The sequence below is a fragment of the Eriocheir sinensis genome, unplaced genomic scaffold, assembly GCF_024679095.1.
Source record: "Eriocheir sinensis breed Jianghai 21 unplaced genomic scaffold, ASM2467909v1 Scaffold1008, whole genome shotgun sequence".
Lineage (NCBI taxonomy): Eukaryota > Metazoa > Arthropoda > Malacostraca > Decapoda > Varunidae > Eriocheir > Eriocheir sinensis.
The window spans coordinates 35487-52500 of NW_026110306.1; the positions used below are offsets into that span (position 1 = coordinate 35487).

Below are 17014 nucleotides of genomic sequence, written 5' to 3' on the forward strand. Positions count from 1 at the left end.
TTGCCTGACTTGTTGTTTTATATTTAACACATTCACTTCACATCTGACAATTCCACGGTATTTTTATGTGAAACTTTCTCTGTAACACATTCAGTTTTTACACCAGATTCATTGATAGTCTGATCTGACCCCCTCATCTTGGGCTTGTCCATCACCCCAACCTTCCTTGTACCACCAAACACTGGTTTAACCTTCAGCTTCTTCCTCCTCACAGATACTATGGACTTTGCCTCAATGTCTTGTTGAGTCTCTTTAGATGCCTCACTTGATTTGTCACTTGAAGGTGTTTCAGCACTAGAGGGAACACTGTCCACTGATTTGTCATCAATCACTTCCAGAGTTTGGGTCATGGACTGAGAAATAATTGTAGGCACAGCGTCATCTGAATGCTCTTGTGGTGATTGCTGGGCTTGAGGGGATGGCACTGGAGAGTTATTTGATTCTGTGACCTCAGAGCTCACATTAGTCTCTGTAACAGGAGTTACTGTACTATTTAATCCTGGAGCTGCCTGCTGATGCTCCTCACTATCCTCTGCAGCTTTAATTGATTCTTTTTTTTGTAAATCTGGTTTATTTGATGAAAGAGTCATGTCCAGTGGGGAGACTGAAGAAGTGTTGTCGCAAGACTGACGGCTTTCCTCTTGAAACTCTGCACCCAAGGCATCAGTAGCCTTGCCCACACTCTCTGTTGTAGAGATCACCTCCACGCTCTCTTCCACAGGCTTGTCACTGCTTGATGGCTGAGTGGCTACTTCATCATCCTTGGGTGGGCTGAGGTTCTCCTGAAAAAAATATTACATAAATTCAATAATGATCTATTGATATATATAATAAATCTACAAAAGAATGTAAAGAAATAAAATCATGCAATGACATACTTGTTTGAAATGTAATCCTTTCATCAGCTTCCTCTTGCCAGCATGTGGCTGCTTCCAACAGTATTCAGACTAATTAAGATAACTTTCATTCAAAGACCTATTTTAACACTTTGGTCTGCTTTGTCTTATTAGTTACGAGGTGAAATGGTGGAGAAATGAGTCAAAACTGCAGTGAGAGAAGAGACTGTTCAGGGAGTGGAAGAAAGGGGTAGGTAAGTATACTTGGCAGCTAAACCAACCACTTTCTGGAGAATGAGGGACTTCCAAAGCTCTGTAAATAGAGAGCAACACTATGCCTATTGGTTCAGATTTCATGAAAGAGTTGGGTCCAAATAAAACATGCAGTTGCACTGTCGTGCACAAAATTAAGACATTGGCACCTTCCTTCCAAATGTACAAGACCAGAAAGAAGGTAAAGACTCAGATTAAGTTGATATTCTTTTTCTCTGATTAAAGTGAGCAACCAAAATCTTATAACTCCTCCCAGTGTCAGATCGCCTCACTACACTCACTTGAGTGAGGAAGAGGAGTTTCTAAGTTCTTTTCCAATTTCTTAATTCTGAGGTTCATAACTTTTTTATTTTGTACTTTTTTACTTTAAATGATTTTATTTATTATTGCAAATTAATACTTTTGAGTTTATTGAGAGATCCTATAATGTCATTGGTATAAAACTGAGCTCATGCTTGATAAAAAAAAAAAAAAAAATACTGCTGCCTCATTTTAAAGGAGCAAATTTTGTAGAAATCAAACAAAAATTAACAAAGAAGCAATTATCAGATGATTCTAACAAATGAAATGTGCAAAAACAAAAAAACAATAAATTTGTCCACTTTGGCGAAAAGCAGCATAACATTACCTTGGAGGTGCTCTAGAAGAAATCTATAGGTAGTAATAATGTCAAGAAATCTAGTTTATAGAAATATTGATGTTTGGAATAAACTAGATGAAGAGTGGTACATACAGACAAGGAACATCCAGAATTTTAAAGCTAAAATGGATAATAAATTAAAAATGCATATGGATGCAGGACAGTATCAGACTAACCATGATCCTGCATAGTGCATACTACAACTAGGTGCATATATACCTGAGGCTCCTGGCATGCAGCACTGCCCTGACTGGCAGGCTTTGCTGCACTGCTCCGGGATGCGCCACCACCCCCAAAGTTGGGTTTGGGTCGAATTTTCATACGTCGCATCATTTTTGTATCTGTGAATCAGGAATAGAAAAGTGAGCAGGTTTAGCATGATGCAGATAACTTTGCTTCAGTCATACACACAGAGTAGTGGTACATTTAGTACAATCACAATAATGCAAGGCACAGTGAAAGATGCCTAGTATAATTGGTACCTAGGTAAAAAGTGTCAGTGAAGATTCAGATAATACATCAACATAAGTTTTTTTCTAAACTTTTGTATTAGGTAAAAAATTTGCGAGTTTTGAATGAATAAGTATCATTTTGTTTTGTGTTGGAGCATAGTTTATGACCAGTTCTCAAACTAACCTACACTGACAAAACAATGTAATTAAAGTCTACAATGTAACTACCATTACAGTATTAGTTTAATGACGAGATTTTCTATTCTCTTTTCTCTATTACTCTCTCGGTCCCACACGTCCTCTGCGTGTATCGAAACACATGAGAAATTAATCACAACAAGGTGAGGGTATTCGCCGGCTGCCTGGGCGGGAATTGAACCAGCGACCAGCGTGACGGGAGAGCCACTCCTTACCAAGTCGGCCAAAGAGGTACCCCACTGGCTAAGTGGGTTATGGGAGGCTCGTTCATCAGGCCGTCGCCGCACTACATGGCTTTCCCCCCTATGTAGATTAATTTCTGTGTGTTGAGACCTTTTTTTTTTAGACAGTGACCCATTTTGGTGCACTATTCCACAATGTCCCCGTAGAGACATACCTCCAACTCTCCCATATTCTATTATCCTCGGAGAGCATGGGCCATCCTACCTGTTACCCTTTCGGGGAAACCAACAGACCCTATTTTAAGTAATTAGTATCTCATGAACAAGTGATTAGAGTATTATATATTCCAGTCTTACACCAACCTCACTCGGGTGGTACACTATTTTTTTTTCCAGCAGATCTCAATGTGTCCTAAGTCCTTCAATAATACAGCCTGTCACAAATTCCTCATTTCTCTGATTTTTTTTTTTTTTTTTTGTGTTCACTAAAATGGAGTGGGGAGGAGGGGGTGAGATGGGGACAAAACCATCATAGGTGATGGTGGGGATAAAGGGGGGCAAAACCCTCCAGCTAGGACTTAGTCTAGATCTATTTGTAAGATTTATATAATTAAATTTGATACCTACCTGTTTGCAACCCATTTCATTGTCTGTAATTGTGGCTTGTTCTGACAGTGACTGGCAAGAAATGGCAACTTGGGACAAAACATGGCATGGCAAACAATCACAGTGGTAAGATTAAGTTACGTCTGGTGTTAAAAAGTGCCAATGACTCACGTAGTGGTGACTTGCATCACTCTGCACATGGCACATGATCCTAAACACTATGCCATGGTGCACTCTTTGTTGTTTGTCTAATATTGGGCTGGCATGGCATCAGTTATAAACTGCCTGTCTTTTAATACTAGCTACCATGAGCCTGGCTGTGTGTGCAGTGATGCCATTTTAGCAGATTTTCCACTAGATCTGGTGGAATTGCATGTTATCTAGCGGGAAAATTTTTGGAATTGACAAGAGTAACTGGTGGATTTTCAAGTCCAATCTAGCGGCAAATTTTTATAGCTTCACCTATCATCTGGCGGATTTTTTAGGCCATCCTAGCGGATTTAAAAATTTTGAGTTGGCAACACTGTATGTGTGGCAACCTGGTGCAGCCAATCAGTCAACATGAGTGAGGTCAGAGTAGGACTGGAGAACATAAGAACATAAGAACATAGGGAAACTGCAAGAGGCCGGGTGGCCTACACAGGGCAGCTCCAGAATCCCCCCCACTACTCACGGTGGGTGAGGTGTAGTTACAGGGGTTACAGGTAGAGGCTTGATCCTCGTTATACCGGCGGTACCTAGGCATGCATCCAGCACCCCGTCACCTTACTGCACCCACACCTCACTGCCACCTGTCGTCCTCGTCCATGTAGCCATCCAGTCTACTCTTAAAACAAGCTATCATCCCTGCACTAACTATGTGATTGCTGAGTCTATTCCATTCCCCCACCACCCTATTACTAAACCAATGCTTGCCTATATCTCCTAAATCTATACTTTTCTAATTTAAATCCATTACTGCGAGTTCTATCCTGCTGGCTAATTCTCAGTACTTTACTAATATCGCCTGGAGACTGGTTTTACCGTGACTGGCTAAGGCAAGGCATTACGGCAGTGTTCCATGTGCACGAAGTACTTCATACGTATGACACAAAGCTGTCCTCGCAGCGGGGCGTGCTAGGGAATAAAACCGAAACTTACCCCAGAACTGTGTCGCCCACTGACCCGAGTCCCTCAGCAACACACACACACACACACACACACACACCTGGGCAGCAGCAGGTGAGGGCTAGGAGCACATGGCTGGGCCAGGAGAGGTAACAACACAGGACAGGCTGACGACACGAGCCCTGGGCGTCAAGGCCACGGCAGTGACAGGCCCGGCGGCACACGCGGCCCTGCGCCCCACGCCCCGGGGAGGGAGGGCGCGGCCTAGGCTACCGCGCCTGTCCCTTGTCGTGACCTGCTCGGTGCTTCAGGCAGGCCTCGGCGCGCGTTCAGGCCGTCATGGCGCTGGCTGAGCCCTGAGGGGCGAGGCGTGGCATTGATCAGCGGCGGCGGCGTGTTGTTGTGGCGGGGCGGGCGGCCGCGGCTGGAGGAATACTTCGCATCCGGAAAATAGCTCGCAGAGAGAGGTTCAACTAGCTTACCGTTTATTTATTTTACTCTTCGCTATCGTTTACTTCAGTTACGGATCTAATGTACGGCATAAACACCAGAGCAACACTTTTAATTAAGAAAAGGCTTTATAACAAACGAGTAGGGCAGATTTTTAGACAGAATTACCCGCACGTTAATGTTCACTCAGTTCCTGCTGGTTTGGTGTGTTAGTCTGGTGTGTTATTTTCCTGACGACAATATCAGCCATTACAAAGATCACAAGTGGACAAAAGTAGGACAGAACCAGGTAAATTGATAGGTTTTCCGACTGTGTATTCCCCAGTGCGCATGCGTAGTGGATAGCAGAGCGACTTATTTCTGCGAGGAGGTATTTCTCGTAAAATTGTGGTGGTCGTCGTGGGGCGAGCCTTTACAACGGCTCCCAAAAAAGTTGTCCTTGTTCTTTTTTATTTCCTGCTCTGTTGAGTTTTCTTTACTTTTTTCCTGTTATTTTTTTTTACTTCTGTGTTCTTGTTCTACGCCTCCTTTCGTGGTATCGGGGTGGACTCCGTAACAGGTAACACTGAGGAAGGTGAAAATTACAGGTGATGATGCAAAGGAGCCCCCTTGCGTCACCCTCTGTATTTTTCACCTAACCTGTTTGTAATTTTAACTTTTCCTGTAACAGCTGTCATGCATATTCAAGTAAATTTTCAAAATATGCCTTTTCTCTCATTCATCAATTTTTCCGTGTCGCATTCGTTTGTCCCATGTCATATATTGGGAAAGGGTGGATAGAACTGCTATAACTACTATTCTATACATAACTACTACTACTACTACCACTACTACTATTTAATCAATATAACATTATAAGCTATAAAGATGTGTGATTATGTAAATAGACACAAGGATAAGAAAAAAATAATTTATTAAATACATCTGTAACAAGAAGTAACAAGGTCTCTCTCTCTCTCTCTCTCTCTCTCTCTGGACAGACCACCTAGTCTGGACCGTAGAGTCTGTGGTCTAAATATCTATGTAAATCTCTCTCTCTCTCTCTCTCTCTCTCTCTCTCTCTCTCTCTCTCTCTCTCTCTCTCTCTCTCCTCACACTGTATCAACTTCAATGGGACAACTACTAGTAGTCTTATCACTGAACTCTTTCATGTACATGGATGCGGAATGCGTCTAAGCTATTCCATTCACTTTGAGGACACAGTGACCCGCACAGTATTCCCTGCAGCAGCACAGTGAGTTACTATAACAGTTACAGTACGAGCCACAAACGCCAAACCTCTGATTACCGAGATAAGCCTCGGCTCACATAGCAAGCACACAACTTTCACTGACATCTCAAGGGAGGTTGGTGTGCATCCGGATCTCGTTTCGCACCTGGGGTCCCGACACACTAGTATAATCTTCTTATACCTTGATATCTTGTTGATTCTGCAATTTACATAGACTCCAGAGAGCTTCCCATGGGTGGGCAGCACTGCAACACTGTATAGATCTCCTGCCAGAGTGTGATCACACCAAGCCCTTTATGAAATAATGCGGCCTATAATGAAGAGAGCGACAACGATAGCGCCAATAATGATAATAATATATTTAACATAAAAAATGCGAGTCCTGAGGAAACACGACACATGTTACACTGACTTTAAGCATCTAGTTCTTCGCTGTGTACACACGTCTGCAGTGGTCCTCAGGAGGGGGCCTGCACGGCGCCCGTCAGAGGAGCGTCAGGCGGGTTGGAGGGAGGCAGGATATCAGTCTTCATCTTCCTCATCAGCTTCCACATGACCTTCGCTCGCTCCCGCTGGTTGCAGTGCTCACACCAGTTCCTCGTCATGGCGTACAGGGGCCCCTGGAAGAGGCTGCCGGTGAACACCACTTCCAGCTTCTCCTCGTCCGCCCTCTCGTGGATCTTGAGGTGCTGGGCGAACAGGATGTAGCAGCCCAGATCACAGAACATGTTGTACCCGACGCATGAGACGAAAAACAAAAAGAAGTAGACAATGTAGGTCAACAAATCGACGGCGAACTTTGGTAAAAATGAACTGAGGATTCTATGAATGAACTTGAAGCATCCTTCCTCCTCAACTTCCCTCACGTGTGCTCTGCTTGTCTTACTCTTGGGGATCACAGACTTGCCGAAGATGAACTCCTCCCAGATGTTGACGTAGAGGGTGTTTGGGTTCCTGAAGGGCTGCTCATCGGTGGCTTTGGGTAGGCTGTCTTTGGGCACTCGAAAGGCCTCCCTCACTGAGCCGTCATGCCTTCTCACCACTCCCAAGGACGGTCCGTGAGGGTCTAGGGGCCTCCTGGTGTAGTGGACTGGCATTCCTCCCTCCAGGTACACGCACGTCTGGAGTTGTGGACCCACCAGGTTTTTGGGTCTGCCGGGGCGGCAAACCCGCATCCTGTCGCTGTGGAACTGTGGTATCCTGAAGCCGCTGAACTGCCGCCCATCTCCGTGGCTCCGGTACAACTCCTTGGAAGACAGATAAGACTGGATTCTGGGCGACACACGGAACTCTGGCCGCTTCCTTACACACATGACTTTGGTGCACAGCAGTTCCCCGCTCTCCTGGTCCCGCCTATCAGCCAACCCCACCTCAGTGCCCTGCGGGAAGCCCTCGCCATCCACGAAGGGCGGACTCTCTTGAGGGAGTTGCCGCATCCCCGCCGATGACCTCAGAAAGAAGGCTGTGGTCTGAAGCGTTTTCTCGGACCTGCAAAAGAGATGTCAGACTGACTTCAAAAACTACCAACGAAGATAAAACAAAAGATGAACAATATAAATCCTGCAACACACAAAGAATCTACATTAGCGAAGGGGAGATTCTCAAAACTAAAGGAGCGCACGTAAGTTACAGGCACCCTGCTTATGCTGTCAATCGTGTTAGCCCGTCTCTTCAGCAGGTAGGCGAGGGGCGGCCCCCCAGGAAAGCCTAATAAATGGCAGTCCTCCGCGTAAGTTCGTGAGCGTCGGTCATATAAACTTCATTGTTAGCGACACGTGCCGAGTCAAGTTTATCCTCTGTTGACTTGAAGCGTCCCAATCGACGTTAATTTTGAAACTGTTGTATTGAGTCAGGACAATTATTAACTTCAAACTCCTCGGGCGTCCATGGTTGGCATAGAAGAAGTCTGTCTGTCTGTCTCCTCATTTATCCTCCTTTATTTTCCTCATCCTCTACTCCGATTCTCTTCCATCTCCTCCTCCTCTTCCTCTTGTTCCTCTCTTCGTCCTAGTGTCTCGGCCCCTTTCTCTCCTTCACCTTTCCTTTTCACCACTGTCTGTCTTCTTTTAATCTTTCTTTCCTCCTTTTCTACCCCTGTTCTCTTCCCCCTCCTCCTCCTCCTCCTCGATCCTTCCCTTCGTTCTCGTGTCGCCATCCACCCCTCCTTCACCCTTTCTACTTCACCACTGTCTCTCTTCTTTTACTTCCTTTTCCTTCTTCTCTACATCGGATATCCTCCACCACCACCATCACCTCCTCCTCCTCCTCCTTCGTCCTCGTACCTTCCCTCCCCCTCCCCCCGTCTCCCCGTGATAAGGGCGTGATAAGCAATAGTCATCACACCATGTTATCTCCTGGCGCACGGAGCTACGGGCAGGCATAACGATATCACCTGAACTCTACCATCCGCAGGTGATGAGAGAGAGAGAGAGAGAGAGAGAGAGAGAGAGAGAGAGAGAGTAGTTTTTTGCTCCGAGGACAATGAAGTCTAACAAGAGGCTGCCATCACCAACATCAACAAACACAGACAAACGCTCCTCCCTCTTACGAAAGCTGTTTGTTTATTTCGTTAAGACAAATTGATCTTCACAAACATTCAGCCTCGAAATTGATTAAGATGTGTATTTTACTTTCTCTCTCTCTCTCTCTCTCTCTCTCTCTCTCTCTCTCTCTCTCTCTCTCTCTCTCTCTTCTTTAGATATGCGATGACGTCCGTGCCTTGCCCAATTAGCGTATACTTGTAAACCATGCATATACTCAACGTCCGTGTCCTTTCTTTTTTCTTTTCCTTCTTTTCAGGCCAATGTCCCTTTGAGTACCCCTCCCCATCCCCTCTTCTCCCCTCCTTCTTCTCCTCCCACGCCTCCTCCTCCAAGTACTCGTTTTCTTTGTAATATGTGTCCGTCTTCTCCTTCTCTTATCACTCTCTGCAGCCTAGCACTTCACTATCTCACAGTCATGCAACGAAATCTTTACTCATCATCTTATCCTCCTCCTCCTCCTCCTCATCATCATCATCATCATCATCTTCTTATCCTCATTTTTCATACATGTAACCCCCCTCAGCCTTACGTTTACACTTTAATGTCATATCTTCCTCCACTCACCTCTCCTCCTCCTCCTCTAGGCATATCTCCACAATATATCCTTACGCCTTAAATATCCTCCTCCATCTCCTCCTCCTTCTCCTCTTTCCTTCTCTTATTCCTTTTCATCCCACATGCAAACGTATTCAACATATCTGCATGATTCGTATTTTCTGTTTTTTTTTCATTTTTTACCTTCCTCTTTCTGAGCCTCACTTTTCACATCCTCCTCTTAATCCTCCTCCTCCTCCTCCTCCTCTCGTCCTCTGCAGCAGCCAAACACGCATCGCCCAACTTCCTCTCAAGGTGACATCCATGAAAACATTTATTTTTCTGTACTTTTTTTCTTTCTTTTCCTGTTGGGCTTTTTATTTATTTAATATTATCATCATCGTTGCTGTTGTTGTTGTTGTTATTGTTGTTGTTGTTGTTGTTGTTACCATTATTACCGTTGTTATTTTTGTTTCTCTACTTATTTAGCTTTCATGAGCGGATGCAGTGGTCGAGTCACGTTATGTCTGAGCGGTGGCGTCACACAGGAGCCATCCGTCTCTACAGGAAGGCTTACACGAAACGAACCCCTTCCCTTCCTTCCCCTTCCCTTCCCTTTCCTACCCTTCTCTTCCCTTCCCTACCATTCCCTTTCCTTTACCTTCCCTTATCTTCCCTACCTTTAATTCCTTTCCCTTCCCATCCCTATACTCTACCCTTCCCTTAATTCCCTACCCTACCATTCCCTTTATTTACCTTCCCTTCTCTTCCCTACCTTTAATTCCCTTCCCTTCCCATCCCTATACTCTACCCTTCCCTTAATTCCCTACCCTACCATTCCCTTTATTTACCTTCCCTTCTCTTCCCTACCTTTAATTCCCTTCCCTTCCCATCCTTATACTCTACCCTTCCCTTAATTCCCTACCCTACCATTCCCTTTATTTACCTTCCCTTCTCTTCCCTACCTTTAATTCCCTTCCCTTCCCATCCCTATACTCTACCCTTCCCTTAATTCCCTACCCTTCCCTTCCTCCCCTTACCTTCCCTCCACTTCATAGAATCAATGAACAACAATAGCAATGAAGATAAAGTGTCCTAAGTGACTCAATCGACTCTCTTGGGCATATACTACATTTCTTCCTTTCATTTTTTTTTTTTTTTTTTACTGGCGAGGTATGTCTATACAATTATTGAGGCACGTTGCGTGTTGCGTAAAGTTTGTACGTTTTACGCGAGAATGAATGAGTCACCGCGATAAAAAAAATAAAACTATGGACAAATAACAAACAAAACAAAAAAAGCCCTCCTGCTCTCCTTGTAAAAAAATATAATATAAAAACTTTCCAAGACTTCCTCTATAACGTTATCCCTTTTAAGTCAGCAGAAACAGTAATTAAATTTAATCAAAACCAACTCAAGTCTGCTCTTGTTTATGATTAAAGATCAGAACATGAAGCAGATTTATAGAATGTTTAGCTATATAGGCCGTTCACTCTCTCTGTCACATCTACACCCACACCCACACCCACTATACAACATTTCAGTGGACCCATACCTCGATTCCTCCTTGCAATACCTCGTCCACACAACCAGAAGCTCGGACACTGTTATCCACACTGGGACTCTCTGGCGATTATGATACCACCACCACCACCGCAACCGTCACCACTCACCACACCACTCTCTGAACTCGGGCGGAGGAGGAGAGCTGTTGTAAATCGGGCGACAGGATGATGTCAAGAATACTGAGCCTTCACTGTCCTATGTTGTCCTCGTGTGTGTGTGTGTGTGTGTGTTTGTGTGTTGGTCAGTGGTGGCGTGTGGCATCGTTCGGCGTGTTGTCACAATGAGTTCCCAAGGTCACAAACGCTTTTACCCTCGCAGCCCCACATGTTCATTATACTACCTGCCTTATACGGACCCACTGCAGTTATTTCCTCCTGTGCAGGTTAACGCAAGTCGGGAGGATAGACGTGGAGCGCAGAGCCAAGACCAGGACCTGTTGTGAAGTGACGTCGAGGAAGGCTTACGTCAAGGGTTTGTTTGACACCTCTACGATACGTGGTGGGAATTTTCTAAGACACGGATGCTACAGTGATAAGATAGATATACCTGTTTGTTTGTTTGTGTGTGTGTGTGTGTGTGTGTGTGTGTGTGTGTTAGTGCCAAGCCTGACAGCACGTAAGCTTATATATATTAACCTCCTGATAATGCAACTTCACTTTATCTCACCTCATCTCACCTGACCACTTATAAAGTCCAGCCATTTCATCAAAACTTCCTCCACCTCTTATATTCTATCCTCAATCCATTCTCCTTCCTGTAGTTCACTCCCTTTTACCCCAATAAGGTGCAAACACTTACCTTTACCAATGATACGCCCTCAACCAGAAAGACCAGTCCAAATTTTGTCCATACAGTGGCTATTAGGTATCCTTTGGACCCTTTAGGTTTGGGCTACATATCTTGTGTTGTTTCGGGTGGGGTTCTTCAAGGCACTGGTCCCAATCTTTCACAGTCTCACTGGGTCGCCGATTCTTCACTAATGGATGACTACGTACCAGACCGAGGGAGGCAAAAGTTAACATCTCCTAGAAAAAGTCTAGGAAAATAGAGGCGTTAGTACGTGCCTTTGACTCATGTTTGATATCCGGAGCAAGGAGCGTTCATAGCTACATCCTTTGTTTAGTGGCCCGAGTCACAGGGCTGACAAAGTAACGTACGTAAAAAATAAAGAAAATGACATAATTGTTTTCCTATGCTGATACTTTTAACAAATGCATTCTCCAGTACTTGTATAAACGCTACACACCATAAATACTTGTTCGATTACCGATATACATCGAAACTAACATAAAATTCCGATGCTGATACTTTCAATAATTGCCTTCTCCATTATTTGTATATATTTTACACAGCGTAAATAACTGTTCGATTACTGAGCCATCGAACATAACATTGTATTCCTGGGTTGATACTTTCAATAACCACCTTCTCCAGTATTTGTATAAACTCTACACAACATAAATACTTGTTCTATCACTAACTCGTCAAGAGGTTGACGGAGTGGTAATTAAAATGTCAGCGGAAGGGACGGCCGTTTTGAGAGTCTCGATGCATCTGGCGTTGGTTGTTCTTTCCTGGCTCGAACCAGTACGAAGCGTGTGTCATATCCGTGTTTTTCTATTATGTAACACCTTCCTCTGTTTTATACCACTTATTTAGTGTTTTAGGGATTAGGAGAGCAAAGACTTTCCTTCTTGATTTTTCTCCTGAAACGTTAAAAACAAACAGTCAGTCAAACTATGAAACGATGCTGATAAACGACCAAACAAGATTATTATTCATCACTACTTCATTTATATATATAAAAAAAAAATATACACCTGTTTCTGTTTTATATTTTGGGGTCGAGTCGGCATGTTTCCCTTCCATTAGCCAACTATTTACCAATTTAGGAAGTTACTTATTTACTTTATTAGTTTCATGCACTTTCTTGTTTAGTTTACCTGTTTTCTATTATCATATTGCGAATCTCATCATTTCTTAATTCCTCTGCATAGTGATATGTTTACTGTACACATGATTCTTGTACTGCTGCAAATCACACTCTGGGGCGTCGGGGTCTGAGGGTCGGGATGACACGTTCCTCCCTTCCCTTTTGTCGTGTACTTTGGCAACAGTTAACCACCAATCAATCAATCAATACTTCTACATTTAGAAACAAAATTATACACCTCTCTCTCTATTTGTATCATGTCTGAGTATTTAAAAACAATCAGGCAATCAGTCAAGAAATGAAACTATCCTGATAACTGATTAAACAAAACTATAATCGAGTGCTATTATATTAAGAAACAATAAAATACACCTCGCTCTCTGCTTGTATCATGTTTAAGTATTTAAAAACAATCAATCAATCAATAAATAAATTAAACGATCCAAATAAAACGATCAAACAAGATTATAACCGATCGAGTACTACTAAATTTTAAGGGAATACTTCAAACCTTATTCTCTACCTGCATTACCTTTGAATATCTCCACCGTCTTCATAACCGAGTTGACACGCACTCAACAACAGCATAATGGCAACCAAAACAAGCCAAGTTAAAGAAAACGAACTCCAACGAGCCCTTTGAGCGGTGACTAATGAAGACCGGCGACCCTCTCCCCATCTTTCTCCCCCTCTGACTCCGGACCGAGAGGCGATTGATATTAAACCTTTGTGCACTAACCCTAGGCCAATATCTCATCTAGGGCTGCGTGTATATGTGTGCTTATGCGTGTGTCGGAGATGGAGGAGGAGGAGGAGGAAGAAGGGAGGGAAGAAGGTAGGGATGAGAGAAGCGGGGAATGATAAAGGGAAGGAAAGAGGGAGGAAAAGGAGTGAAAAGGACGAAAGAACAGAAGTGACGATGAGAGAGAGAGAGAGAGAGAGAGAGAGAGAGAGAGAGAGAGAGAGAGAGAGAGAGAGAGAGACGCTGCTTCCTCCCTCCCTTCCTTCCTTCCCCTTCACCACAGCAAACATGGCGGGAGCTCATCGGGTAGTTTTCCCAAATATATATCTCGCTTAGGCTCATTTCCCACGCCACATGAAGGCAAAATAATCCTTAATAAAGTCCTGGGCGGGGCCTGGGGGAGGGGGGCCGACATAATAAGAGTAAAGCACTCTCCCTCGCCCATTATTGCTCTCGCGCAGATTTTATTAGACCGGGCTAAGGCGGATGAGTTCTTGGGTCAACACGGAGAGGTGGTGGGCGGAGGGAGGTGTGTGTGGAGGAGGTGGCGCTGTGTGGAGGAAGTGGCTGTGTGTGTGTGTGTGTGTGTGTGTGTGGAAGAAGCCTTGCGGGTATATGTATCTTCGTGTGTGTGTGTATACATCTACGCGTGTGTGTGTGTGTGTGTGTGTGTGTGTGATCATGGTAACACAGAGGGACTTACCCACAACGTACTCTGCAGGGAGGCGGCGGCAGTAAGGCGAAGGGAAGCAGTTATTACGTATTAATCTGGTGCCGTATTACTCTGGATATTGGCAGACACTCTTTCCCGCAGAACCTTTACAAAAATCACTGCTAAGCGTCCAATATGAGTCGAGGCAAATGAAGACCTCAGCCGCGGCCTCCTCGGTGCTGAAATCTACTCGCTGGTTCACTGTTTGCCGAGCGTCTCAAGGAGTGTTGCTGTAGCTGTTAATGAAGCAGGTAAAGAAATGATTCATGGTGTATAATTGTGTTGTTGACAGACCACAGTGACTTTAATATCCAAAATGCAATGGCCATGTTTTCTTGATTTTCTTCTTGACCAGTAATTTAAGAGTTAGCAACATGAAGTAAAGAACTGATTCATGGTAAGTATATAATTGTGTTGCGCATTGCTTGACGGACATAGGTGGCTTAAATAATGCAATGGCTATGTCTTTCTAGATCCTCTCCCGCCTTGTAAGTGATTCAAGCGTTGTCAACATGAAAAAAAGACCTGATTCCTGGTATTATGTGGTGCAATGTCTGACGAACCAAAATAACTAAAACAATCCTCTACAGGTGATACAAGTGTTGCCAGGATGAACGCCACAAGTGCGGATAATATTATCATGTAGTTTTATTGTAATGTATGAATATTGCAGTTACACACGATAAAAAATAAAATTGCACGTGTGAAAGATAGTAATTCCATAGCAAGTGATGTTTATACGAAAGAGCTGTGCTGTGTAATGTCTCGTTACAGGATTTCTTTTTCATAATATTGTGAAGTAAACAATTGTACAAGAAAGTAGTTGTTTCTTTTCCAAATGACGTTCAACAGGAGGTACTTGGCATCGATTGAACATATCTATCACGTGAGTCGGGGCTAACACACTTCAGAGGGTTTCGCAAGACGCCCTAGTAGTAAATGGTGACAAGAGGGAACTGGTACGGTGAAATGCGCTCAGATTACAGCAAAACCCACAAGGATAAAGAGACAGGAAGCGATGGAGATAGAGGAATAATTTTGCAGATAACAACAAGGCCCACAATAATATAATCACAATAATCTATGGAGTACCAGACTTATATTACTGCCTAACCCACAAGAATAAGAACATAAGAGGCAATGGAGTAGTATAGACCTCTAAGATACAGATAAAGAAGAAGAATTTTGAATATAACATCACAACCTCCGAGCATAAACGTAAACACATGATAAACAATAGAAAGTACCAGCCCTCAGCCTACTCAGATTACACCATAACACACGAGAATAACAACACAGGAAGCGAAGGAATAACAAACCTCAGAAGTAAATAATAGGGGAAGAATTTAACATGTAACAACACACCCTATACGATAAACATGGGCACAGGAAGTAAGAGAGTACCAGGCCGCGTTCAGAGGTAGCCACACGAAGGGAACATGATTTGGCAACGGGAAGAGGGGCGGAAGGAAGGGACACCATAATCTTCGTAGCCAAATAGACACAACATTTTTCCATCCAATATTGACTGATAAGCTCCGCGGTAGACATATAAGTGGGCAAGTGTTCCATATTTCTAAGCTTCTGTGTATGGGGAGTATGAAGTGTATGTAGACGTATAAAATGAAGTTTCGTGTGTGCAGAGGTGTCGTATGCGGGAAGAAATATATCAGTGCGCAGGTAGTTATAGAAAGCAACAGGTATATTCAGAGCGTAAAGTGAACATGATTGTGCATAAGGAGGAAGAGGAGGAGGAGGACGGGAAGGAGGATTAAAGGAACGAGTAACTGATTGATTGATAACTGCATAGTGGAGACAGGGAAAGGAGGGAGAGAAAAATATCACTATGTTATTTTATTAGTAGAGGTAGAGGTATGGATGTATTCGAGGTGGTGAAGTAGAGGCGTTGTGAGGGAAGAAATAATTATGCTATTGATGTGTAATATGAAATGGCTGAAGATCTTGACCCGTGTGGTGTGAGGGGGGGGGGGGAGAGGGGGGGATGTAGGGGAAGTAATAATTATGTATGGGTATATAGGATGAAGTGGATGAAGTTCTAAGGGTAATGTGTGTGAGGAGCGATGTACAAGTAATTAAGTATGGTTGTGTATATATAAGTAGTTCATTTACGCTCTGGTGCAGGGGTGGCAAGACATGTTTGGGAAAGTTATTGTGGGTAGATATTGTTGTTACCCCATCCTGTCCCCTTCTCTTCCACCATCACCCTCATCCACCTATACACCCGCCCTTTTCCACCCTCACCTGCCCTTCTACCTGTCCTCTTTTCATGCTCTCTTCCACTCTTACCGACCTCCATTCCCTTCCTCTTCCACCATCACCTGTCACCTACACCCACTCTCTTCCACCCTTTCCCTTCCTCTATCCCTCTTCTACCCTACCTTCCACCCACCCTCTTCCACTCGAACTTACCCTACTGTTTCCTTTCCTCTTCCACCCTTTCCCTTCTTCTATCCCTCTTCTACCCTCCCCTCCACCCACCCTCTTCCACTCTAACTTACCATACTGTTTCCCTTTCTCTTCCACCCCTTTTCCCGTTCCCTTCCACCCCTACCCACCCCTTTCCCGCCCTCCCGCCCCGGCCAATCACCCCACTCCCTCACCTGACTCATATCATTGCTCAAAAACGCCCACCTGAGTTTTCCGTCCCGCGGCATCGTCAGGTAAACTAATTAGCCGCCTCTTCAGCCCTGTTTCTTGGCCGGGGGAAAAAAGACTCATCAAAGACCTGCGGACGAGGGAAAAAACGACTCGAAAAAATACACCTTCACTTAAATGACATAACCTTGCTCTTCCTCCTCCTCCTTCCCCTCCTCCCCTTCCCTTTTCCCTGCCTCCTCCTCCTCCTCCTCCTCCTCCTCTTCCCCTGCCTCCTCCTCCTCCTTCCCCTTCCCCTTCCTCTTCTTCCTCCTCTTGCTTCTCTTCTTCCTCCTTCTCCTCCTCCCTCTGTTTTCCTTCTTCCCTTAACTGTCTGCTTTTTATTTTGCATTC

At 44.2% G+C, this 17014-nt stretch overlaps 2 protein-coding genes across 6 annotated transcripts; both read right to left on the reverse strand.

Annotated features, from left to right (window-relative positions):
- Positions 1-17: 17 nt before the first annotated feature.
- Positions 18-4748, reverse strand: LOC126988925 (immunoglobulin A1 protease autotransporter-like). The gene is made up of 3 exons (XM_050847352.1): positions 4395-4748; positions 1969-2090; positions 18-782 (listed from the first exon to the last, which is right to left on the reverse strand). Exons 2-3 carry the CDS (start codon positions 2080-2082, stop codon positions 33-35), a joined length of 864 nt encoding a protein of 287 aa, XP_050703309.1. The 5' UTR covers positions 2083-2090; positions 4395-4748; the 3' UTR covers positions 18-32.
- Positions 4749-5640: 892 nt separating this feature from the next.
- Positions 5641-11569, reverse strand: LOC126988927 (uncharacterized). 5 transcript variants are annotated; one of them, XM_050847356.1, is made up of 2 exons: positions 11417-11569; positions 5641-7463 (listed from the first exon to the last, which is right to left on the reverse strand). In XM_050847356.1, exon 2 carries the CDS (start codon positions 7409-7411, stop codon positions 6434-6436), a length of 978 nt encoding a protein of 325 aa, XP_050703313.1. In that variant the 5' UTR covers positions 7412-7463; positions 11417-11569; the 3' UTR covers positions 5641-6433. The 5 variants fall into 5 exon arrangements, with proteins under 5 accessions (XP_050703313.1, XP_050703312.1, XP_050703314.1 ...); XM_050847355.1 differs by lacking the exon at positions 11417-11569 and adding an exon at positions 10963-11084; XM_050847357.1 differs by lacking the exon at positions 11417-11569 and adding an exon at positions 10974-10993.
- Between the last annotated feature and the right edge of the window lie 5445 nt (positions 11570-17014).

Coding starts and splice junctions, on each gene's coding strand:
- LOC126988927 (XM_050847356.1), bottom strand. CDS start 7,411: ATGCGGCAACTCCCTCAAGAGAGTCCGCCCTTCGTGGATGGCGAGGGC.
- LOC126988925 (XM_050847352.1), bottom strand. CDS start 2,082: ATGATGCGACGTATGAAAATTCGACCCAAACCCAACTTTGGGGGTGGT. Junction 783..1,968: donor CTGCATGCCAGGAGCCTCAG/GTATATATGCAC, acceptor TATTTTTTTCAG/GAGAACCTCAGCCCACCCAA.